The sequence below is a fragment of the Parasteatoda tepidariorum genome, chromosome 8 (assembly GCF_982258835.1).
Source record: "Parasteatoda tepidariorum strain Cologne lab strain chromosome 8, Ptep-v5.0, whole genome shotgun sequence".
Lineage (NCBI taxonomy): Eukaryota > Metazoa > Arthropoda > Arachnida > Araneae > Theridiidae > Parasteatoda > Parasteatoda tepidariorum.
Window position 1 is genome coordinate 49,575,077 of NC_141762.1, and position 27,452 is coordinate 49,602,528.

General features: G+C 29.4%; 1 protein-coding gene across 3 annotated transcripts; it reads right to left on the reverse strand.

Annotated features, from left to right (window-relative positions):
- On the reverse strand, nt 1-27,449 carry LOC107446927 (uncharacterized). 3 transcript variants are annotated; one of them, XM_016061710.4, is made up of 9 exons: nt 26,869-27,449; nt 22,110-22,374; nt 20,446-20,580; nt 18,373-18,678; nt 14,623-14,922; nt 12,663-12,789; nt 9,953-10,200; nt 8,774-8,866; nt 1-1,918 (listed from the first exon to the last, which is right to left on the reverse strand). In XM_016061710.4, the coding sequence occupies exons 1-9, from the start codon at nt 27,229-27,231 to the stop codon at nt 1,623-1,625; spliced, it is 2,133 nt and encodes a 710-aa protein (XP_015917196.1). In that variant the 5' UTR covers nt 27,232-27,449; the 3' UTR covers nt 1-1,622. The 3 variants fall into 3 exon arrangements, with proteins under 3 accessions (XP_015917196.1, XP_071037515.1, XP_087006406.1); XM_087150280.1 differs by lacking the exon at nt 1-1,918 and adding an exon at nt 3,221-3,543; XM_071181414.2 differs by lacking the exon at nt 18,373-18,678 and having other exon boundaries at nt 26,869-27,361.
- Nucleotides 27,450-27,452: the final 3 nt, after the last annotated feature.

Genomic DNA, 27,452 nt, shown 5'->3' on the forward strand with positions numbered 1-27,452 from the left:
TTAAAGAAAAATCATTTATTAGTAACATAATTAATACAATTGCAATGCAAAGTTAAAAAGTATAAAATAAACACTGACAGTAAATAAAACACAATAATAAATGACTCGATAAAAGTTTATCATAATAAATTAACTAAGATTTCCTAAGTAATAATTTTATTAAAAAGTGTAAATAAAATCATAACAAGTAATATAAATAAACAAAATGACTAGAACAAAAAATATAGGTGTATAAAGAATATAAATCACATTTTCATCATGCTGATTTGCATCAACGTCTTTATGCATGATACATTATCAGAGTAAAATGTAACACTTATACTATTTTTTAACAATGAATACAAATAAGCAGTGTTTGCAAACAAGACTTTAAAATTGGAAAAAAAAATTGCAAAACATTTCTAGCTCAAAATAAACATTTTATGAGCATGCAAAAAAAAAAAAGTGAACAACAAAATAAGAAAAACATTTAAATTTCAATGTAGACAACAATAATTTCACAGTTTTTATTTTTACATATGAAAAAGAGATGAATAGGAGTCACATTAAAAGGGAGCTAAACATTGTAAAGGAGCCATGTGCCAATAAGAAAATTGCACAGGAGGAAAAAAAGGCTGCAAGTTACTATACTCTGTTTAGCAAGAAGCGATAGTGGAAATATTCTAAAGTTTTGCGGTTTTTTGCAAAACATAGTCCATTTCTATAACTACCCCATTGAGTGCGCAATTCTTTTCCTTTTAACTTTAAGTCAGATAAGATCCAATTGTCATAACCCGGCACAAATCAGCCAAAAGTATTGCCAAGTGTCTGGTTTGTTTTTACTACCAGTTGTCGTTAAACAGAGTACAAAAGACACAACCTAAGCACTTAACTCCTTTACACTGCTCCTCAAATCAAAGGTATGCCTCAATTGTTATCGCTTACATCTTTTCCAATGTCATCTCCTCAAGCTCTAATTTAAACTTCAGTTTACGAAAATGTCTTACATAGTTAGAAATTTAACAATTTTAATAATTAAAAATTCTCAAATAAGTTAACATAATGAAGTATTTAAAAATCTATTTGCGATAATAATTTATCTTTGGACCTCAAACTAATAGAAATATAATTTTCTTGGCATAAATGCAGATACTTGCGCATATTTACATACAACAAAAACACTTAAGAGGACGCCATACCGTGGAAGAAAATTATCATTGCAAATTCTCCTTATCCTTCATTACTAATTTAAAATTTGGAAGAAAGAAAAAGTAAGTTCAGGCACGCCTACAATAAGTCATGAAGTTGCTGAAAAAAATAGTTCAAAATATTAAAATGCAAACAAATTATTGGAAGTGAACTTCACCATTGCGTTAATCTAAGTTATCTTCTCATAATTTATTTTCATTTACATATTTCAAAATTTTCTCTTACTCTTATTCGTATTTGAAACTTCAAGGCTTACTCTAGGTTTGTCGGAACTCACTTTAAGTTTTAAATTAGTAGAAGGAAAAAGAGAATTTGCGAGGAAAATTTTCTTCTACAGTATGGCGTCCTCTTAAATGATTGAAAATCATATGAAATAAAATTAATTACTCATGTTAAAATCCCAAAAAGTTCTAATGTAACATCACAAATTTAAATTACAAATACATGCCATTCACAAGGTAATCTGCATCATGTGCTAAAGCTCGTCCTTTTTTTGACATCCTTTTGCGTATTGTTTTTACTCTGCAAACAAGGAAAACAAAGAGAAGGAATGTTATGGTTAAGCCCACAACTAAAGCAAGAATTGCACTGTTAGCTTCTTGACTATGTATTCTACTAGACTGATACAGCTCTGTCACAGACATTTTAAAATCCAAAACAGTCCGTTGCACAGATTTCGGTGGACTTGTTGGTTTGACAATAATCAAGGAATCTTTAGCAAGCTCCTTTCCTAAACATAAAATTTATATTTTACTAAGTCATAAAAAATTTAATTTGAACGAATACTAGAAATAAGATTTAATCACTTTTATTTAGTATCAATTTGATATTGCAAATGCTATTAATCTAACTTTAAAGCATTTTTTTAGTTTATTAAATGATTTGCTTGATTGAGAAAGCAAGAGAAAGGTACTTTACTCATTTGTGTTTCATTTTCCACTTTGTGTTATAAATTATTTTAAGCAGTTTTGTATTTAGATCAGACTATTGTCTCTTGTGCTGAAAAAGATTCAAAAGCAACATCTCCGATACAAAAATTCAAAAGATACCCCAAGCTGAACATTTTAGAGGAGAGACACCAGACAACGTATAGCATCCAGAGCGCAAAGCTAACAATCCATTCTCACAAAACCTTGTTCACAAGTAGAGTGCAAAAAAAAGAAAGAAAAGAGCACTTTGAATAACTTTTGATCTAATGATCGAATCTTTATTTCCATGCAAAATTTGAGCAAAATTGGTCAGATAACTCTCCAGAAATTTAATTTTAAAAAAGCCATTTTTAAAAAAATCTGATTATCAGAAACTATGTTACCCATTTTACTCAAATTTCATATCCTGCCATGTAAAATTACATTCTCTAACACAATGTAAAAAATTGTATATCCTCTAAAAAAATTTCAACTATTATTATATGTAAATATTAACATAATAATTATTTATAAAAAGTTATTTTTTGCACATAATTGTCTATGGATAACCAAATTTTATAATTTCGTGAAATTTTTTTTTATTTCACTTAAAATTTTTTAGATCTGAAGTTTGATTTCCTAACTTAAAATATCGTATAATTTAAACTTAAAATATACACAAATTAATTATTTGAGGTCCCCCTCTCAAACCTTTATTTTATTTTATAACCGTCTTTGAACAGCCGACCCAATTTCATGGGTTTACGACTACTCACGTTCAACTCCGTAGCCTTGTAATTTTGAACCAATCCAGAAGACAAGGAAACTCCTGGATCAGTACCCCCAGAGGCATTGATTTGTTGTGGGAACATGGAGGACTTTGAGACTCAACAGAATTAACGTGCATCAGTCACCATTTACTACACGGGGAGTCTTCGGCCGGCGAGGATCGAACCCACGACCTCTTGGATATGGGCCCAGCGCCCTACCGACCAGGCTATCCCGGCCCTCTCAAACCTTTAAGGATAATAGTGTCCTAGAATATGAAGAACCGATAACCGATATTTAGATCAGATTTAATTCAGGGATGTCTGATTTTTATTTTGCGCACAGTTCATGATGAATTTATACATGGGGCATTCCGTAACAACTTTGATGAGAAAATTTTTGCTGAACTTCTTGCTGCCGAAGCTTAAAAAAATTATATGTAAGAATAAACAGTGTTTCTAGTTGGATTCTCAAGCTGCTTTTCAGATTTCGACAAATAATAAAATTTCGTCCTCTTCTAACGTCATTTCTTGGTAACAGGCTAGTAGCGCTCTTATTGTAAATGGTATAAGAATTGCTAGCCATTTGACCACAAACATTGTCTCGAGTCTTGGTCGTGGGGGAGCAGATACACTAGCTAAATCAGCTCTGTGCTTGCCACAGCTACACTCTCCCCTTCCTATAAGAAATTATAAAGCTCTAATCAAGACAAAATTTAAAAAGTCAAGAAAACTTCATTGTAGTCACATAGCTGCTGGTAAAAGTTGGGAGTGTCTTCTACAAAATTAAAACAGAATTCTCCCTAATTTACCGAGCAGGAATGGAATAGCCTGCTTTAAAATTTTGATAGGTCATAACTACCCCCAGCAGCACCCTTTGGCAGAATTTTTTCAGGCATTCTGTGACAAAACTCTCTAGCCCTCATATCCTTCTGCAAATTAGTTTCAATAATAACAAAGATGTATGTTACAGATCTAAATTAACAAAAAATGCTGAGTTTACAAAAAAAAAAACATATCATTATTATCATTCAATATGTAATATTTTTTTTAAATTCGAATATTATGGGTGATATTATCGCATTTTGTTGGGGAGAAAACCGCGCCAATTCTTTCCAATATCGTAATTAACAAAAAACAAGTTGACGACGAAGTCACTCGAATTGAACTCTTCAAAAGGGGTTACTCAAGTTTGTGTTTCGTTTCAAGATTTGATTGTTGTAATAAATAAAATCGGATTTTAAAAACTATATAGAGGTCAAAAGCAATAATTGCCAAAAAATTATATAAGCGTTGCCGTAAAAAGTAAATACTAGAATGCATGATTCGAATTCCCCATATCATCTGAAATTTATCGGGATAATTAAAAACCACATGAAAATTAATAACTGCAGTAAATATAATCGAACCACTCTATGGATTTATGATGCTATCGGCGTAAATCGAACTCCACAGCAAGTGATTATTTAAATGCGCAATTCAAATTTTATGTATAAATTTCTGCAGAAATGAAAACCAAAATTTTTTCTGCAAGAACTCTGTAACGTTCTGCAACAATGTCACCGTGTCGCCACGATTCTGCCACAGGGCCGCAGCTTCTCAATAAAATTGACATCGCGGCCCCAGCTTCATGCCCTCTGTGTGGGGATGCCTTCATGAATAGACATCTCTTTGCGTGCTGATAATTGAAAGATATTGCCACTATAGAGTAATATTACTTTAATTATATACTTCTGTCTCTAGTTTTTTGTGCTTATATTAGACAGCAAGGTATGCCATGGCTGATTGGCTTAGGCTGGGCGAGGATAAAAAAATAAAACCTTGTTTTTGTTACAAAAGCCAAAGGACAATTTAGCTGAACTGACTTTATGAAATGAACAGGAAATAGAAAAAATTTGGAAGCTGAAATGGGGGAGCCTAAATGGAACACATTGAAGGTATTTGGACTACATAAAAGAAGGGTTGAAAAAAGATTCAAATTATAAATAAACCCTAAAATCAATGGGCATTGAAGTCCGTCTTTAGAAAGACTCAAGTTTTTAAAATTCCACAAAAGTATATGGGGTAAAAATATGCCAAAAATGTATACCAGTTCTGTTTAAAACTGTCAAAAACCTTTTTTCTTTAAAACTAAGCTAAACAAAACTTTCAAAACTTGTAACTACTAACAAACTCTAAGTCAAGAATTACTGCTATTTTGTCAAGTTAAAAACTTTTATTCAGTTGAAAAAGCACATTAAACAAAACTTAATTACAAACAAAATTACATGTTCAGTAGTCGGGGTCACAGTGCCGAAGCATACGACAGCAAGTGACTAATTTTGTCATTCTTCAGTAATGTAATAGTAATCAATCTTGACATTCTTCAGCAATGTAATATGCTAAGCAAAATGATACTTGGAAATGTTGAAAATTTTGTTTAGTATCCTAATATTTTACTTCAAATAGTATGTTTTGATATAATCATGTTGGAAAAATGCAAGAATCTGTTCTTAAATATTTCTGAACAACTTTTTTTTCTAATTTTATTCCCCAAAAATGAATTAATTTTAAATTATAAGCAGTCAAACTCAAATAAAAATACAGTTTTACCAAAACTATGGGTTTTTGACATAACAGTAAAAACCGTCATGTGTCAAAAACTTGCCAACCCTGATCAGAATATTATATATTTAGATTGAAAACATGCTAATTGTAATTTTTAAATAATAGTCTCTTTTTTAACATTTGAAACTAAACAATTCAATAATTAATATAGGTAATATTGCTTTAATCAGGATTTTTTAGTCACTTCAGAGTGAACCATCACCATACCTATTTTATAGCAATATTATATATATTACATATATATACACAGGGGTCAGTGCAGGGAAAATTTATTACCGTTTGGAGGTATCTTCATAAATTCAACTGTAGAAAAAACAGTAGTTTCACGAAATATTTCGAAAAAAACCAAGTTCTAAGATTCTCCCCTTCTTAAAATTTTGTTTTTGTAGCGCCATAAAAACCCCATAAAATCCCAGAGTTTATTTTAAAATGAAACAACGAGGTTTTCTCTCTATAAACTATACAGGAAGTCAAAATTTGAGCATCATGCTAAACATAATCTTTAACATTATTGTACATTTATTTTAACAGACCTTTATTTTTGTATGATTTTTTTTTCCTGTGAAAATTTTTTCTGTATGACCTATTCGAAAATGTTCTCATAATTAAAATAACTTTCAGTTCTATTATTGTTAAATGTAAGTAGAAAATTAACTATGGACAATGAGTTTTTTTTTTTTACTTGGATTCAATTTCAAGCTCAAAATTTTACAAAAGCAAAATTATTTTTTAAATATTAGGGAAAAATATATAGAAATTTACCAGTCATAAATGATTTTTATTTGTAGCGAAAATTTTTTAAAATAATTTCTCATTTTACCATATTTTGGTGCTGATTTTTTAATGCAACTATTAATTTTCAAATTATGGCTAAATTTTCACAAAATAGGTATCTCTCAAAAAACCTAGATAGACCCCTAACACACGCACGCACGCACACACACATATCAGTTTATACAAAAAATTTTATAAACTGAATATGAAGCTGCAAATTACATAGAGCTCTGATCCCTGAATATAGGACAAACAGAAAAGACTTAAGAAAAACAGTTTAAAAGAAAAATAATAATTTTACAGCTTGAAAAATATTATTTTATAAAAAACATTAGTGAAAGCAGCAGTGATATGAAAAAAGCGAAAATTCAGTAGAGTAGCTTGATTTTTACGCAAGTAGTGATATAAATTACGGAAGAGTTAAGTAAAATAAAGTACTTATTAATAAAGAATTTACTTATTAAAAATACTTATTAATAAAGAATTTTTTTTTTCACAAAAATTGAAGAAATTAAAATAAACGATATAACTTATAAAAGAGAAAGGTAAAAAAGAGTGTTACATAAGTAACAATTTCATGAAATTTAATCAACTGCTATGGCATCACTTAAAGATATTTAAATCATTATTTTCATTTGAAATTATTTGTTATGTTTTAAAAAATATAAAAAAGGGAGAATAGCTGATCCGGTAAAAATTTTCCTCAGTGAAAAAAGTAATAAAGAAAAAGAAATTTATTAATGAAATTAAAAATTAATTCAAGAAGAAAAAGATACATTTTTCACAACTCACACAGTTATATAGGGAAAAGGTGCTTTTTAATAGTTAAAGCAAAATATATCAGTACAATAGTATGAAGAGCACAGGTTATGAAATATATTGTGAAGAGCACAGGTTATGAAAAATAGACATAAAGTGAAACACTCCAACGATAGCCATAGCAATGGGGCATGCGCTTGCCCAATATTTTGCCAAAATGCAAAATTTCCACAATTGATTGCAGAATTAAATAAAAATTTAATAGCTGAACAAAAATTATGATTATTACATCCACTATCCCAGTTACCACTTAGTTTGGATTATTCTAATGTGTTCATCAAAGATAAAAGAACCCTTTTAAAAAGAGAAAGAGACTTTAGATTATTGACTTACTAATGGCTTTCATTTAAAATTTGAATTTTAACACTCATAAGAAAAAAATGTTCTTTTAAAACACTGTTCTTTCTTTCATTTTTTAAAAAATTGTATTTCTCTTGAGGTAAGTGAAATATTTTAATCTTAAGATCACAAAAAAATTATTAAGAAATAATTATTACAGGAAAATTATTTAAATTGTATTAACTACATTAATGTCTACTAATGAAAAATTTTTTTCGAATGTGAACTGAAATAACTGTCTTTATTTCTCTTTCACATACTTTATTTAAACGATTCATATTTTTACATGTTTGGGAATTTTATGCATTTTGGTTTCAGTATAAATAATTGTGTACACATATTGACTTCAGTTTTAGTTGTTACTTTCATTTAAGTTAAGACATTTTTAGTAGTTCTTTTTTGTTAACAAAATTTGAAGTAAGATATAGTTCTGCTCAAAAAGTTAAATAAATATGCATTTAGATTAAATGTTTTAAATTATTGATTTTGCAAATGTGTCTTTAACGCTGTCATTTCTTTCGAATGAGTATTATAAATATAATAATTTAATGTGTATATTATCTTCATTAAATGAAAAAAAATTAGGATGTGATTAATATTTGCTTAATTATCTTGTTTCTGATTCATTATTTAATTCATCAATAAGAAATAAAAAATGTTCACTTTTTTTTTCAGACATTTATCATTGTAAAATAAAAATTTTATGGAAATCAAGAGGCAACCTATTAATATCAGCTTTAAAAAAAATAGAGAGAGAAAATTCTAAAAATAAATTCTTGTGCCGCCCCCAAAATTTTTCGTCACCTTACACCTATGACTCCAGTGCATTCATAAATTTTACTTTGGTGATATTCATACTATGTCAGAACACATTTTTATTGCCATAATATGAGATGAGAAAATGGTCAAATCATTTTTTGTATACTTAGCTTCTAATTCAATTTATAAAGTTTCAAAAAATATATTTTTTTTACAAAATTATTATTTCATCAATAAATTTTTTAAACTTGTCTATGTATGAATATCACCAAAGTAAAATTTATGAATGCACCTATGACTCCAGTGCATTCATAAATTTTACTTTGGTGATATTCATACTATGTCAGAACACATTTTTATTGCCATAATATGAGATGAGAAAATGGTCAAATCATTTTTTGTATACTTAGCTTCTAATTCAATTTATAAAGTTTCAAAAAATATATTTTTTTTACAAAATTATTATTTCATCAATAAATTTTTTAAACTTGTCTATTATTATTGTTCCACCTTTATTATACTCTCTTTTGACTCTTTTTCAGCAATTTGATTAAGTTTCTGAAGTCTTTTTTGTTTCTTTTAATATTTTCAAAATAATAAATGAAAATTTACCTTTTTCACTTTCATGACTGTTTTTAGATTTCTCAGATTCGTGAGGCATAGATGATTCTCCCGAATGCTTGCTCTTATACTGATAAGAATGATCTAACAAAAATTTAAATGAAAAAATCAATATGCAAATAAATTTTAACATAGAAAATGCTAAAGTACTTAATTTTATTTAAATTGCACAATTTAATAAAAAAAATTTCTTTACCAATATGCATCTATTTAATCAGTGTGAGGACAATGATTAAAAGTAGTCTCTAATAGCATACTCAAATGATTAGTTTTTTAAAAATTTTTCTTTTAAATGAAAGGTGTGAGATGTAATAGTTAATAGTTTGGAGGGGGGTGTTAGTTGAAGGGGGGAAAACATACGATTGGTTAAAATTGGTGAGCTAATTCTTATTTCGGAGCAACTGTTTAAATTACTAACAGAATTGTTCTGCAACAAAAATTAGGTTGCTTAGTAATTTAATTTACAATTACTTCAGTCATATCAACTTTAAAAAGATTGATTTATTGTATTGATTGATTAAACACAACAGAAAAAAAAAGCACAACAGAACACTATTTGCTGTGTTTTATTCACATTTATGTAAATAATTTTTCACAATTGGACTGTCAAAAATTCTACATATAAAGAACTGTTAAAACTCAGTTTTAATTTATAAAATTAGGAGAATAATTTGTATGCTAAAATATATGAAACAAAAAAACAACAAAAGTTTAGTAGAAGTAGTACTATATTTACGCTGCATTAGAGCTGCGCAATGGCTATTGGCGATGGTCTGGGAAACCTCCCTGAGGATAATCCCAAGAAACAATTTTGCCCTGCTATAACAATTTTGATTCTTGCAAAGGGGCTCCACTGCTTTGGTAGCTAGTAGAACAGTTTAATGAGGACCAATACTGCCCACCCTTGGTCCTTTCACATGTTGTTCAAAGTGATCACCTTAACACAGCCAGTGATGCTTGAATTCGCTGATCTACCGGGAATCGTGTTTTACGAGCAGTCCACTGTGGGACACAAAAAAAGAAGCATAAAATAAGCACTTTCTCTATTTAAGCTTTTAAAATAATGAGGGTGGATGAGGTTTTGTTTATATCATCAAAACAGCTGTATTCTGATAACGCTCTTTTATTACATATCTAACGTTGCTTTTGTCATATTAATCTTATACTAACCCATTTCCATTGGTATCTGATTAACTAAACTGGCTCTAATAAGATCATCACTATTGTAAACAGAATCTTCCATATTCCGAGTAGGGTAACTTTTAGGCTTCATCTCAGGGTAGAGTTGTTTTTGCAAAACATCGTCATATGTTAAATAAGGTTGCTGTCTTTCCAAAGCGACTCTATGTGGTTTGTAACCTTCATTCTCAGATGCCCTATTTTGCTGTGAAGTTTCCGGTGCAGGATCTGGAGGTTTGCTAAAAAATATATACAAAAATTAAAAAAGCAAATTAACATTTCATACTGTAAAAGGATTAAAACTAGTCCATTAAACATTTAATGAAAGTAAGAAATAGATAAATAGGGTGCCTACTAAAGCTCATAACAACTCTGAATGGTTAAATATATAGTAATAAAAGTGGTATCCATGTGCAGTTAACTTTATAGATAAGTAAAAACTAAAATGGATTTTTCTTTGTTCGATCACTACTTGATCGACTGTAATAGAAGTTTAGAACTTTCACCTTTTTTGTGAAACTAGTTTTTTCATACCCGCCAACATTGGAGAAATAAAATAACGGAGATTTTACTAGCAGTATTTCTTAGGCTACGAGCCAAGTTTTGATACATAATGCATAATGTAAGTCAAAAAAAAAAAATAGTATTTATAATAAAATTAATAAAAAAGTATAATAAAAAATATATAAAATATACTAGTATAATAAAGAAGTATTTTTGCCATTAGCAGGTATTTAATCAGCAAAAAAAAATTTTTTTAAAAAATTTCTTCAACAAATATGGAGAAATTTGAGAATATACAGGTAAGCAGGAGATAGTCATAAAATACAGGAGACTTGGCAGGTATGTTTTTTGGTGACATGACGGTGACGTCATGAAGTACGGGTGTTCAGCCAGTCTTCCTAATTTGCTGTTGGTAGATCACATGTGGGACATACAGAGCCGGATTATACCTTTCGTAGGCCCTAAGCATAGCCGTTTTTGGGCCCTCCCCTCCTCCCCCCCTTTTCAAAATATAAGCTAAAATTTTCTTCCTTTTTTTTTTTAAACATTTTTATTAATATGGATTTTAATTTACAAATTTGTTTATCGAACTTTTGGCGTAGTTTGGAATTCGACAGCATAATACAAGATTTCGTTGAATCCAAAAATCGCAAAAAAGTAATATACAGTACAGAACCCGTTATCCGGAAATCAGAAAACCGGAAAACCAAAAAACCGGAACGAAATACGACAAATTTTCCCGCTATTTTTAAAATTTTTTTTTCCTCATAAGATTTTAGGATTTTTCGTTCTTTTTTTAAAGATTTTTACCTTACCATCATTTTGGTAATAATCATTAGTGTATTACTTCATCGTTTTTTCTTCTTTTTAAAATTATTTCCAATTTTTTTTTGTTGGGTTTAACAATAAAAAAACGGCTTTTTGCAGCGATTCAGAAAACCGGAAAAATCAGTTATCCGGAATATCGATGGTCCCGATCGTTCCGGATAATCGGTTCCCTACTGTATTAGATCATAAGATTCTGCAAAATAATTTAATACCGAAAAATATTATATTTTTATTTGTATCTTCATAATTTTGTGCAAAATACACTTGTTGTTTTTAAAGCTAAATTATTTTTGTCAACAAATTTTTTTCTCCCAAGTTTTTCGTAGGCCCTAGGCACGTGCCTAGTGTGCCTATAGGTTAATCCGGCCCTGGGGTCATAATATCATTCCTTATCTGTAGCACAAGAGTACTAAAGCCTGAGTTAAAGATTGTTATATTATATTCTTTCTTTTCTTTGTCTTACTGATATTCTGTTTGTCAGAATATAATGTTTATATTTTTTTAAGTTTAATACGTTTTTAAACAAATTACTTTTGAATAGACACTTTATGCCTACCTTAATTTAAGTTAGTATAACAGGGAAAAGCAATGTATATTTAGCTGAAATAGGCTATTCGGCTGTCAAAACTGGCCATGTGCAACAAATTAAAACTGCTTACAGCACCAACTTATGGAAAACCGCAGCATTAGTGTATTTGTCTTGAAAATTTTACAAAGTAAAGAGAAAAAGTGAAATAAAAAGTTGCAGAATGCATTAACTGCATTTGTTAGTTTAGAATTTTCTACATTAGGAAGGAATGAAATAAGGAAAAGAAAAAAAATCTAGATATCACAATACACCTTTATTTTTCAAACTTTTCTTCAGTTTTAGTAACCTGCTTTTTTATTTCCTTTCTATTTCTTCATCATAATTAGAAAATTTAGAAAAGACAAATCCACATTTTAGTTTTTTTTTTTAGCTTAGCATTATTTATTAAAGTAATGCTGACAAATAGTTTATTAATGCTAAATTAACGATGTTCTAAATCTCTACTAGACCATTTTTAGAATTATAGCAGCTGTTGTCGAAAGTTAAGCAGTGCTTATGGTCTTTAGTATCCTGTATAACTTTAAAAAATAATTTTCACTCATATAAGTGTAGTGAATGAGAATTATTTGATCAACTATGATTTTGCTCATCCTAGTTTTAAGTACGGGAAAAAAAAGTACTGAAGAAAACTACGGAAGCCTTAATGGAACGGGTGAAAAATATGTAGTAAAACAAAATTAGCGTTTTATCACAAAGAACTTAGTAGAAATACTCGGTTTTAAAAATAATGATGTTAAGAAAATTAAAAAAACTATATAAGATCAAATCTAAAATACTTACTGCATTATATGATGTTTAATTTCGGGATATTGATCAGCAGTTCTTGCCAACTGTTGAGCATATATGCTATCTTTATCAGGATAGTTGCTTTGTTTATTCAGGTTATGAATTGCTGGTTGAGGATATTCTAATAAAAAAAAGATTTAATCTTATTTTAGGTTTCCAAAATATTATAAAATAATAGCAATATCTTAACTGTAAATTATTTTAAACTCGCCTTAAACTCAATTATTTATATATTATGTATCAATTATATTAACATAACATAATTTTGGAAAAAAATATTTTAAAAACATTACCAAACATATATGTAACCAATAATTTTGTGTGTTATTATATTACGCATACTTACTTAAACAGATCATCAGTGAGCTTTTTATTTTGGATATAGTTGAAAATATGTGTTGAAGAAAATGGACACAACTTGAAATTCTTATTTCAGTAAATAGACATAGCTCAAAATGTACATTTAAAAAAATGAACACAGTTCAAGGTGCATGGTTAGAAAATAGGCATAGATCATAAATCTTAGTACAGGATTGCCACAAGTCGATTTGATTTACAATAAAGATAATAAATTTACCTCAATACTCATAAGAATTTTGTCTTTTGAATACCACTTTATAATTTCAAGATCTAAATAAGAAGAATATTTATACAGATATATTACCTTAAAAAATGAAGTAGTCAAAAATTTATCAATATATGAACATTTACTTAATTTTGAGTCATCATTTTTAAAATTTATAAGACCTATTTGAAATATATAATAGGATTTTTTTTCTCCCTCAGCAAAGATTTAGAAAAATCCGTGTAACAGAAATTTCATATCTTAGAGATGCTTACATTTTATGATAGCGATCCTTTGTGCCTCAGAAAATTAAATATTAAAATAAAAAAAAAACACTTATTTGCTCTTAATTTATAACTTAATATGAGATAGTCAGAAAAATTATATTTGTAACACAATCAGATATTCCGACGGTATCAGGAGATATCAGATAACTGAAGACTGGAGCTTTGCTCTGTAATGATTACACTTAATACTTAAAAAAGTTAATGAGATTACTGGTTTATTCGTTAATTTTTTAAAAATTTACACTCAAAAAGAGCATTTTGCGCCGTACACATTTTTTTTATACAAGCATTTTGAGCCATGTCAAAAATAAAAACATCACTTACAAAATGCTGCACATCAACTTTCTAAAATTAATACTTTAAAATATTTATTTATAGAATAAATATTTTTTTATATTCACCATTGGTGCATATTGATTTAGTCATAAATGCAGAGAAAACTAAATACATGTTATTTTCAAGAAACAGAGTCCCAGAACCCTATCTTGAAATAGATTCTTAGAGATTTGAAAAAGAAAGGAGTTCCACCTACTTAGGATCAATTATTACTATTGATAACAGAGTGTCTCCTGAAATAAAAAAACTGGCACTATCTGGCTAATAGGGCTGTCTATGAACTGAGAAGATTTATTAAATCTATGTTTCTTTCAAGAAAAACAAAATTCTTAATTTACAAAACTCTTGCCAGGCTAGTCTTGACATATACTTTTGAAGCTTGGATAATGACAAAACGGAAGGATCATTGCCTTTTAGACCCACTGGAACAAGAAAGCGGGGAAGGCTGCGGTTGAGACGGGCTGATTTAGTAAAGTCTGATTTTCTTTTAATTAGTGAAAAGAATTGAAGATTAAAGATAAATCGGAAATTGGTATGGAGAAATCTTCCAAGGACGGCATTGGCCCACATTGGGCTGTCTGGCCAACTATGAAGATGTATATTGATTTTCCACTGTAAAATAATAATAATAATAAAATATTTAGAACATGCAACAAAGACACTAAGTGAATGCTAACATTCTCCAGATTTGACTTTTATGTGACAATTTTCATGGTTTTAGAAATCAAAGAGAAAATTCCCTTTATCATTATGAACTAGTACGTACCATCAACAGGAAAAGAAGTATCTTGGTTTGACCAATAAGGAATATCTTCTTGTCTGTAGTTGTTATAACCTTTAACAGTGTCATAATCAGGTGAGAGTTGATTAGATGCATACTGATCATCGATTCGCTGGTAATTATTCCCTTCATAAGGAGCATATTGTTGATCCATTGCAGCTGAGTGAGAAGGATATTGATCATAATCATTCGACCATCGATTTAGACTTTGAACATGAGGATCGTTCGCTGCTACAAACTGACTATGCTTGTGAACAAATGGTGATCCAAGTCCATCAGAATCTCCTAATTAAAAAAATTGGGACAGTCAATAATTGTTCCAATTGGAATATTACATAAATATGCTTGTGAAATTGAAGTATTTTGTTGAGAATGACGAAATTTTTTTTTTGTAAGTGTAAAATCCATCAATTATCTAAAATTTTTTTCCCAGTAGCATTATTTTATGATCAAATTTCAAAATTTTATAATTCTTACACAAATACTTCTTTAAACCAAAGTCAACTTAGACAATTTTTTTTCACACTTAATTTTTCTTTCTCTTCTTTTTTATAATCAATAATGTGTTCTGTGATATCCAATTTTCCCTAAGTGCAACTGGAATGATAAAATGAACTGTGCATGAGCAGTTGACTCAGTCAGTCAGTGATGTTTTAGTTTTGAAGTTAGTAAGGTTTGGAGATCTTTTTCTAAAGGGTTGTTGAAGAAAATGAATTCCTTTTTCATTTGTTATATTTTAAATAAATTATTTTTGTTTATAAGCAAGTCAAGCTTGTATTTATGATTGAAATACATTACAGCCTTATGATTCGCTGTCAAAGTATTCAAACTTTTCTTTTTTATATTCATCGAGTATTATATAAACAGGAATAACCAAATATGATTGCAATTTAAGAAAACTGGAAAGTGACAGAAATGTACAGTTTGTTGCATTTTGCTTAAGAAAACAGTTAATTCATTTTTAGCAGATCCCCATATTAGTACCTTATCGATTGATGAAACTGCAAAATGAAAAACAAAAAACTATAAACAATGTTTCCTTTTGATTGTCAGACCATTCAAAAAGAAATATTTATATGGGTCACCCATCAATTTTGTCTTTAGGAAAAAAAAAAAAAAAAAAAAAAAAAAAAGGAGAACCTTTTTTGTCGTTTAGTGAAATACCATTAGCACTAATTCAAAAATATTGCATCTCATATAGGAACTTTTAGTAGAACCATAGTTTATTGATAGAAATAGAAGATTAAGATGAACACTTCGATTATCCAAAAGAAATTTGGTTGAAATTACTTCCAATAATCCAGATTCTACTACACAAGGTATTAACATCAATATATTATCCTTATTTTTTTATGTTCCAGGAAATTATAAAGAGTTAATATTTCTTATATAATTTTTTTTTTAAAATGTATATAATTTATTTTTTTAATTTAAAATTTATGATTTTGAAGCTAAAAAAGGTAACAGGCTATAGTTAAATGTACATTCTTTGATACTTATAACTGCCTAAGAAATATTGCAATTAGTTACATAAAATGTATTCATTTTCCCACCTTAATACCCTAAAATTTTTTTTTTCTTTTGTAATATTTATCATAATTTCAATGTTTTTTTAAATACTTTTTTCCCTGATCAGAAGTATATGTTATAGTTTTCAGTTAGACATTTTAGAAAAAAAGAAAAAAAACAAAACACAGGTAGTTTCAAATAACATACTAAAAATAGCTTAAATAAACATCAAAAGTATAGTTACTATATCTTCGTTAATATATTTTGACGACATTACATGAGCAATTTATTTGTAAGACTTGTTAGCTATTATCTTAAAAAAACATGGAAAACATAACAAATTACATTACTAAATATGATAAGAAGGATTTTCATTTAGAAGCCAAATATTAAGCAAAGATAAATTAAAACAAGAATATGAGTGAATGTAAATACGAAAATTATAAGCACAAGATGCATGTCAAAACATTTTGAAGACATTACAAGAATAACCTGTTAACAGTTCCCAAGCAACATTTTTACCTTGTTCTCAGTTAAGTTCAAAATAGGCACAATATAAATCTTTTAAGAACATGCACTAAGGCAGGGATGGGGAAACTACGGCCCGCGGGCCAACTGTGGCCCGCCGGAAGATTTTATCCGGCCCGCGAACAGAATTTTAACTAGCTGATCAGTGGCGAATATATCTACTTTGTTTAAAGCTATTTTTGTTCCTTCTTTTTTAACAAAGTACTGATGACCTTTCCACTTTCTCTATTTTTGTTCTACAAAACATAAATTAATTAAAATAGTTAGCACAAACAGCTTTAACTGGTAAAATGTTGAAAGCAAAAGTTCTTTATAGAATAGCTGTAGATTAGCTCCAACTAGTATTTGTCTTTCTCGAGGAGCAGACATATGGAATCTAATATAGGTGAATTGTACTTCACATGAGGCTGACTACGCGTTTTAAGTTCCAACGAACGGATTTTTCTGTCGGCTCGAGCTCTAACATAATTTACTGCGTATGGAAAGGTTGCACACATACAACGTCATTGTAAATAACGGTGAAATTATTAAATGTATAAAATGGCTACTGCCTTTTTGAGTTATTTGTAAACATTTTTTATCCCAAAATGGCAACTAAAAATCGCAAAGTTGGTGTAGAGTGACATGCACTCGATGATGAATTGACTTTATTTTATTTCAGAAGTTTTTACTCGGCCCTCCAAACTTTTTTTTCTAGATTTTTGGCCCACGACCAAAAAAGTTTGCCCATCCCTGCACTAAGGGATCAATAATGGGACGAATAGATTTTTTTTAATATTGGTCCTAGAATACATAGGGCCTATATTGGCTGTATAAAGAATATAAAATACCTTGTGAATGTGATAATTCTATATAAGGCTGATATTGGTTGTTAAGTGGCTGTTAAATATTGGGTGAACCAAACAATTCTATACAGAGCCAATATCGGAAAAATAATGGCCCTTTGAACCCTTATTGAGCCAAGATATGTGAATATTGGTCCAATGAGGTCCAAAATTATTTTGCTGTAAGGGTTGCCTTGACTAAATATGGGAAATATGACAATAAACGATATTAAAAAATATTATAGTGATAATTTATTTCAAAAATTGGAATATTAAACAAGAATATGTTCATAAAACTATCAAAAAATTTAAATATTAAAAGTATACGCTCGATATGTAAGTCAAAATGTTTTGAAAACATTACAAAAATAACCAAAAAGCCTGTTAGCAGAATTTACAGAGAAAATCTGCAAAACTATCTTCATAAATGAAATTTACTTGCGATAGTCAGGCAGAAATCATTATTGTAAAAATTCAGCTTAATCTAACAAGCATGTAGCGAATTAGCAGTAAGGTGCTTAAAAATTACACATAAAAAATTTATGGTGTTTAATTTGAATTAAGTTGAATTTTGCACAATGGTACTAAAAAAATATAATGAATCCCCATACATTTAAGTCTGTAATCAAGTAACAGAAAAAAAAACTTCACTTTTCTTTGTGATCTCTCAATTCAGCTTTTTAATTTTTTTTGGAAAAAAGTTAAGAGATGCTTTAAAAACATAAGAACACACATAAGAAGGCGTACCCCCACTAAAGTGTTCCCGTACCCCTGGGGGTACGCGTACCACACTTTGGGAAACACTGCTCTAATCTATTATTAAAAAAAAAGAGAAATGGTTCAAATATAATAATAAAAAATTTAATATAAAAACCATTTGTCCTGTCTTCAGTGCGATGATAATAATCTTTTCTGGTAGCTTGATTTGAGGGAGGTTTATTGGGCCAGATATTTTTAGTTTCTAGAGCATGTCTGGAATTTTCTCTGTCATCTGGTGACTTTGAGTTCGAATGTACAGGAGGCATACGATTGATGTCAGGATTTTTTCGAATCCCAGAAGCTTGCGTGATTTTTGTTCTAAGATTTGAATTTGGATCCCTGTTTTGAGGCAAAGGGGGTTTCAACTCAAGCTGTCTGTTTGCAGGCGGTTTTTCTTTAATTTGTGGAGCAACTTTGTTTTCTGTAAGAAAGGAAATAGAAATATGCAACTGAGATAAACAGCAAGAGCAGCATTCCATCACGAAAAGTTTAAACATTATGAGTTATTATTTCCATTAAGAAAAACTAGATGTAAGTAAGTTTCAATGCACATTAAGAGATACGCATCAAATACATAATTAATTTGAAAAACACATGATTTGCAAATGTTAATTTAGTTCTAAAATGGAAAATTGACAAAAAGGTGCAGATAATTTTTCTCATGCATAATTAAAAAAAAAAAAAGAAAAAAACAATTCGAAAAGCATATTTCTTAAATTTTTTTTTTTTTTTTGTCAAATTTCAAATAAAAATAGATATTATCCATGGAAATTTATGCAGTATGGATTTTTTATCTTTAAGAATTTTAATGTTGCACTCAAGGCAGCATGAGGCCTCTCTAATCAGTTTTTATTTTTTACTGTATTAATGCATAGACTTTAAAAACATTACACAAATAAAAATAAATAGAGATAATCTTTAATTTAAACCAAATAGAAATAAAACAAAATAATTAGTTTGTCTAAGCAACCAATCAATAAGGCTGTTAAAAATATTGTAAATCACTGTTTGGCTTTTTTGTACAAGTCTTCTTTTCGGGTAACCTATATAATTTTAGTTCGAACATCTTTAAATGTCATTGAAATAACTATGAACAGTTTTACTCGTAGTAACACTAAAACTTGATAAAACTTAAGCTACAAAACAAACATAAATAAAGACTGCAATGTTACATTTTACTCAATTTATTTTTTGTGCAAATATATGTTGTGGTAAAATTACTTTACTTTCAAACAATTCTTCCAAAACTAGTTTTCAAGCAGACTTTTGAAGAATTAAAGAGTTTAAAAAGTTAATATATTGCTGTTATATTGAATCTCCATTTTGAAGTAACAAACATGGGTACCACTCAAAAAAATTTCAAGACTGAATTTATTTTTTGAATACCAAATAACACATTATAGCTTTGTTTACCAGAATTACAGAAATTTATGGCTTACTTTCCACAATAATGGCATGTATATTAAATCAATGATTTGACTAAAAAATTATTATTATTATTTTTTTTACATTTTATTAATTTATTTTTTGCAGCTAACAATATAAAAATAACAGCTAACTTTGTAAATCTTTTTACATCAATCAATGAATAATAAAACACTAATTTTTTCATGAAGCTATTCATATATCTTATTTTTTTGCTGCATTATTAATTATTTCTTGTCCTATCTCAAAATTTTTTTTTTTACAAAAATAACCTTAACTTTGGCCAGCATTTCAATCCCATTCTATCCCAAAACTAAAACTAATTTAGATACAACAATAGTACATATTTTGTTTAAGCAAGCTGAAGTTCAATCAATCCCATTTTTCAATTGCTGTGCAACATCATAACTTGATTATTTTGAAATTTATGAGGAATAACAATTTTCATTAAAATGTAATATTTTATTTTTAACAGAAAATACTTTCTTGAAAGTTTTTATAAAAAAAGGACATTTTAATTTAAAGAACAAATTGAAAATAAACATTTGATGAAATTTAGTCTCATGATTTTTCTCAAGACTGATTTCAGTCCCCAGGACTGAAGAGTGGCACCCATGTACAAAACATTTTAAATCGAAAACTTCCATAGTTTATGAATTGATTACATAACAATAAATTATATTAAAATTAGATAAATTTAGATCTAAAATAAAATTTAACACCAAAATTAAACTATCTGTAAAGAATAAATTAAAAAGAAAACCTTTTTCATGACATTTCAATTCAATACTTTCATCACTGCCATCAGGGCACTGTGGTATTCCATCACAGACATTGTAAATGGCAATACATTCACTGCTGTTCAGGCATTTAAATTGATAATGATGACACAAATTTGCTGTAATATATAATATTTTAGGTGAGATTATCAACTGTAAAATATAAAATTTTTATGCAAATACATTATTTTGAGAAACTTTCTATTTAATTTACTTTCTTAAACAACTTGGTGATAATTTGTAACTTAAACAATTCTTTTTATTTCAGACTAGCAGAATTAGTTCAGATTAGCAGAAATTATAGATAAAACAATGACAGAAAGCAAGGGATAAAAGAATAATTATGACTATTAAACCCACACTATTAGAGAAAAAAAATTTCTTTCTAAAATTTAAATGCACAAATTACTATAAAATCGTACAACAAATGTCTTGTATAGCAATTACTTGGATTTATTTTGCTGCAACATATTATTTAAAGACAAATTATTTGCTTTTAATATTAAATCAAGATATTCAATTTTACACAACTGTCTAATTTTTGACACAATGAAGTGACGCTTAAGTTTTATTATTACCTATAATAATTTCAAGTTATTAAGTTTTCTTATTACAAAATTAGAAATTTTTTCTTCCTTTTTTCACTTGATAGAGAAATTATTACTACATTATAAAGCTTGAACAAATGGCAAAACGAGAGATTTAGTACAAAATTACAATGTAATATATTTGTAATAATACACAGTTTTAATTAACAATTTAAAAATATGTTTAATATTGAATCATTTAGATATGAGATATTAATCAATCAATATATGTTTTGGTAATGTATTCAAAGTTGAAACTGTATTTAACGACTATTGAAAATACATTATTTAAATGCATCAACCTTTCATAATCCAATAATTTTCTCAACACTAATGCGCAAATAAGAATTAATAACTTCTTTTGAAATATGAAGATGACTTTAATTTTGTCTATTTTCTAACAGCAATAAATTCATGCTAAAAAATTCCAGAGCCACACAAAAAGCTGTTAATTTTCATTATTGATTTTAATAACGACAATTGTTATTGATTCACTTCAATTTAAAAAAACAATTAGTATAGTTGTTCAAGTTTGTTCTGAAAACAGTGAAATACGTAGTTTGAATCATATAATTGTACATTGTTTGTATTATATAAATTAAGAATTCTAGATATTTAAATTTTTAATCCTTTCAAGACTGTTTCCAATAAAAAGACAAATTACAACTTTAATAGATCAAATAAAGTGAAAATAACAATATTCTGCAAAAAAGAAATAAAACATTAACTATTTGGGCAATTAGGAGGATTGAACATGCGTCCCACTGGGGGGTTTTAGAACGAAATATATGCCACATCAGTGGACGTATATGTCCTGGTGGTCTTGAAAGGATAAATAGCCTTTTAAATAAATTTTTAAGAAGCCTCTCTTTAATCTAGACAATAATTTTGTTTGGTTTTTCTTCCTAGTCTAAGCTCCAGGACAACTGCCTACTGCTTCTCTAAATTTTGTTGGCATTAAGTCAACTAATTTATGATATTTCTTCGAAATATAAAACAGGACAAAGAAATTTCCCTTGTCAGAAAAAAAAAGCATTTTCTGTACAAATATGCATATTTACCTGGATTTGGTGCCATTTTTAAATTTTGAGGTGCTACAGATGATAATAACACGCTTTTTGGAGCAGCAGTTGTTGATGAACTAATCTCCTCACTGCGTAATTTAGCTAATTCCTGCTCGTGTTTCACTTGATTTCCCCATTGACTCAAGTCATAAGAATGCTGGGTAATTTTTAAAACAGAGCTGATGAAGAAAGAATGGGAAGTAAATTTGCATAGTGATTCTGAAGGGCCGCCACAGTTGAACATATAACAACTTTGGGCATCCTGAAAAACACTTGCATTAATTTAAGAATCAAAATATTAGATGGTAACAAGGTAATAAACAACATTAACAACAAGGTAATATCAGACATTAACATGAGGGGAAATAGTTTTAATAAATCTGTAGAAGTGTTGGCTTTTGCTGATGACATAGACATTATTGCTAGAACACCCATAGCACTAAGACAGGCTTTTATTTCTTTACAGAAAGCGGCTCTCAAGATGGGCTTGAGAATAAACGAGAGCAAAACTAAATATTTGCTCTGTACTTAAACTTCAATAACACCCATTTAGAATTTGAAGAATATAAATTTGAGGTTGCTGACAATTTCGTTTACTTGGGTTCTGTAACCAACTACAGGAACAATACCACAATGGAAATACAGGGTGAGCCAGTCAAACCTGCATTTTTGAAATGACAGTAAAAAATAAACGGATGGATATTTAAAAATTTTATTGTTACTATCTTAATCTACATTAAAAAGCATTTAAGAAACAACACTCTCTGTTTAAAAATAACTCCAGTAAGATGGTGTCCTTCCCGATCGAGACATTCTTGCAGGCGATTTCTGAAATTGCCCATCACATCACGGAGCATACGCTGAGGATCAATTATTTCACCAATTGCTTCAAAGTTTTTCACCCACAGTTTGATTGAATTAACAGACGGCACTGGCCTATTTCGATTAATTTGAAAATTTGTCCTGAAACGACGCTGAGCGGTTGCATAACTACCACTTCGGTAAAACGCTTTCACAGCGAAAAAACGTTGTTGTTTAGACCACTGCTCCATGCCGAATGAAATGCTTAGTTGTGGGGGACACAATGGTAACCTTGATAACTCTCTCCGCCCACTTTCACGGCTCTCCTGCCCTTTTCAAAAGTGCAGGTTTGATTGGCTCACCCTGTACAAAGAAGAATTACTATAGCCAATAACTGTTTTAATGGAATTCGAAAATACATAAAATCTAATGTAATTCATAGAAAAACAAAAGTTTTATTATATAAATCTCTTATAAGATCAATTTCAACATATGCTTGTGAAACCTGGACCATATCTCGAACGGATGAGGGTATGTTGAGTACCTTTGAGGGAAAGGTCTTGAAAAGTATTTTTGGAGGAATTAAAAAAAAATGGTGTGTGGCTCAGAAGATCAAATCTAGAGCTTTATCACTCATATAATGAACCTGCCATTATTACCTTTATTAAACGACAAAGATTAAAGTGGGCAGGATATGCTATCAGAACGGACGAAGACCGTACCACAAAAGAGTTTCCAATGCCAGACCAGTCGGCATACGAAAAAGAAGCAGGCAGAATTTGTCATAGAGAGATGGGCTGGAGAAAGCCCTTTTGGTCTTAAAAACTAAAAATTGGAAAACACTGGCAATAAAAAGGTTGGCCTGTTAAAAAACTTCTTGAGAAGGCCAAGGCCCACCCTGGGCGGTCGAGTCATTGACGATGATGATGAACAAGGTAATAATAATCATAGAAATAATTTTAATAGTCATTTCCTACTTATTTTAACATTGTCAGAGACAGGACTATGGCCGACAAAGATGTTCACACCGTTAAAGCGGGGGAAAATTATCCATGGTTAAAACTGGATAAAACCGTCAATAGACAATTCCAGTCAAGTTTGAAAAAAAAATCTTAATGCATTCAGAATCTCTTGAAACTACCAGAAAACATTTTATTGTATTCCTAAAAGTGCTATTTATTAAGTTATTTCTAAGCAAAAAACGCTTAAAAATGAAACGCTTTCATTTTCACCTGAAACGAGGAGTAACAAGATTATTCACCAACTGATGTCACATGTGCCCACCTGCCATTCATTTTTACAATCACTGTGCCAATATATTCTTGTTTTTGTTTGAATTTTCGCAAAAAGAGTCCAATTATTTTAGATGGCAAATTACTAAGTGAGAACCGTAGATATAGAGGGAATAGAGTCTTATTGTAGTCCCTGGTGGAAACAAAGATGTATAATAAATTGTGCCCTAATATAGCTTAATGAAAATGTGGGTTTAATATAACATATTTCTATAATATTGTTAAATTTTAATGGTAACAACTAATAATAGTTGTTAACAATAGAAATTAATAGTTGACCAAATTTTCAAGTCCTGAATATTTAAGATTTTTTATTTCAGTAAAAAAGGTGTTTGAATTAGTTACGCATGTCTTGTATTTCTTATTAAAATGATGCTCTATAAATACAAAAAAATTTGTTCTTTCATTTTTTTAAACCATATTAATGTTAACTTTAAAGTATATTTAAAATTCATTTCAAAGATTTAATTTCATGTTAATGATGGAAATGTTGAACCAATTTTTATATAGAATAGTTTTAAATTTTAAAATGAAGGAAAGCTGAACCTATTGGTATTTTTTATTAATTTTTTCTAGCGTGAATTCAAAGCGGGGAATTTTCTTTTTAAAGGAGAATTTTTAAAGTTAAACGAAAAAAATTAATATATTCCTGTACATTTTATGAACTTTATTTTAATTGCATTATTATGCAAAAGTTGGGGGCGACAGAAGCTTGCTTCATCGATCAATCCACAAAGATTTTTGCTTGATAGAAAAGTGCATGTCACAGGGTGGCATTTTTGAGTTTCCCTCTCGGGAGGAACATCGTCGAAATCAGATGTGCATTTCTATTATATCTAATCATTCATTGCCCCGTTAAATTTTACCTACTTGTGACTATTCATAATTTATATTATGCTTAAATTATATAAGTCTTAATTTTTCAATAATTGTCATGTGCATAAACCTTTTACTAATTTGTTAAAACTTAGCAACCAAGAAACTTTTTTTTATCAATTAATAAACATTAACTGTAATAATGTTACTTATTATTTTAGCCTGAATTAACTTTGCTAATTAATTTTATAGCATTAACCCTTTTTTTTTTAGGTTAAACATTTTAGTATTTTATTAAGTAGCTAAAATCAATCTTATCCTTTTCCTCATATGTTGTATCTTAAGTTTAAAACTATACCATCGTGATGTTAATTCTAAATAATAGATATAACTATAAAAGTTTTAGTGTATTGAATCAAAAATTAATTTATTAAAACCATTTTTTATATTAAAAATTCTTAGTTTAAAACCAGCTAACCATTGTCATCATGACTGAGAATCTTCTAAAGTGCATGCATGTGGAAGTATAAGCAGGGGTCTGTCCAGACATTTTGTGAAAGGTCCGTTTTTCGTGAAATTGTGAAAAAATTACTCACATTCTCTCAATCAGGGTTCGCTTTTGTGAATGTGTGCAAATAGGGTCCGTTATTGCAAAAAGAAATTTTTTTCAAAGAGTTTTTTAATTGTATAGGCATACAAGATTATGCTCAACACTGTAAAATTGTAATTAAAAAAATAAAATTTCAAAAAATAAACAACAATTGCTCCTTCTAAATTAGAGATGCAACATACAAATATTTGGTATTTAGCCTATACTGCTGAACGCAGAATACTAATTTCGGATGAATAATGGAAGAATCGTCTGCCGAAGACAAAACTTAATTCGTTTACATCCGTCTTTCTTGTTTTCTGCCCTGGAAAGGGTTTATTCGATTAACAAAATAATTATGAAGATAAACAAATTTGTGAAGGGTTCGTTTTTAAGATAAAATATTTTGTGAAGGGTCCGTTTTTAAGTTAAAATATTTTGTGAAGGGTCCGTTTTTATGAAAAGATATTTTGTGAAGGGTCCGTTAACGGACCCAAATTTCTTCTAAACAGACCCCTGATAAGTATAAAGGAATATACCCCCCCAAAAAGTCAACCAAAATTAGGTGGCATTTTTACAATGACCAATAAAAAGATACAGCGCTGAATGGCAAGGTTCTCATACTGTGATCTATGCCAATCTAATCTCTAAGTCTTGGCAACTTTTGAGAAGTGGCTCACAGGAAACTAAAAAAAAAAAAAACATCCCAGAAGAGAGCCAACTCGAAGGGCCGTTTCTGACAAAGTGCTACAGATTTGCTGTGACATGATCAGTCGTAGAATAACTGGCAGCTTCCGGGAAATGGCTTACGAGAAACTGAAAAACAAAAACCATAATAGAATGCAACAGACTTAGAATATAACTCATAGTGGCCCCTACATGTCAAGACTCTAAAGGCTTTAAAAAAAAAAAAAAAAAAAAAATTGCAACTTTTAAACCCATTTCGCCCCTTGATGATTGTAGTTGAAGTGGCAGATCACAATATGGAAATATTCCCCTCCGAGCAATGAAACTAAATCGGTCGCGTGCTTCAAGACAACCCTTTAATCGCTTCAGGACTGTGATCTTCTGATGCTCCAAGATTCTAGCGACCCAGGATTACAGGAACGGTACTTTCGTACTCCTACATATAAACTCGGAGCCTGCAGGCACGGAAAAGTTTCCTTCACGTTCCTCCAGTCCTGAAGGGATTTCAAATTCTAAAGCACAGTCAAAATTCGTCCATTGAAAAATCATTTAAGAGTGAAAAAAAAAATACCTTTTCCTCGTATACAGCTAAATTGCAATTGGGCGTTTCCAAACACCAAGTCAAACAATCGTGATTTGATGGAAGAACAGTTTCATTTATATACCTGGCACCTAAAACTCTGGATTCGCTGGTACGAATAATAGTATTTGGAGAAATATGAAATCGTGATTCTACATCAGAATCTAATTGTCGATTAAAACGAGGTACATTGTCTGTAGTACTTGAATATCCAACTGCATTAGTATTTGTTGCTGATTGATATTTTATATTTGCGATTGAACCAGGTTCATTATTCGCACTTTCATTACCAGCCTCAACAGAACATAAAACAAGTATTAAAATAAAGAAAAAAGGTAAAATATGATGTCGCATAACGCAATAAATTTATTCAGTCAATAAGGAGAAATATAATTATTGTAAGATAGTACACTTGAAAATAAATAATTATGTTTTGTTAAAACCAATGGACTCCGTTACTCTTCATGGAGAAGTTCCATACCGCCTATTTCTGTTTGGATGAGAGTTTCTTTTTAATAAATAAAGGCGAGTATTGTTCTTTTTCCAGAAACTTCTTAATTAAAGAAATAGCAGGT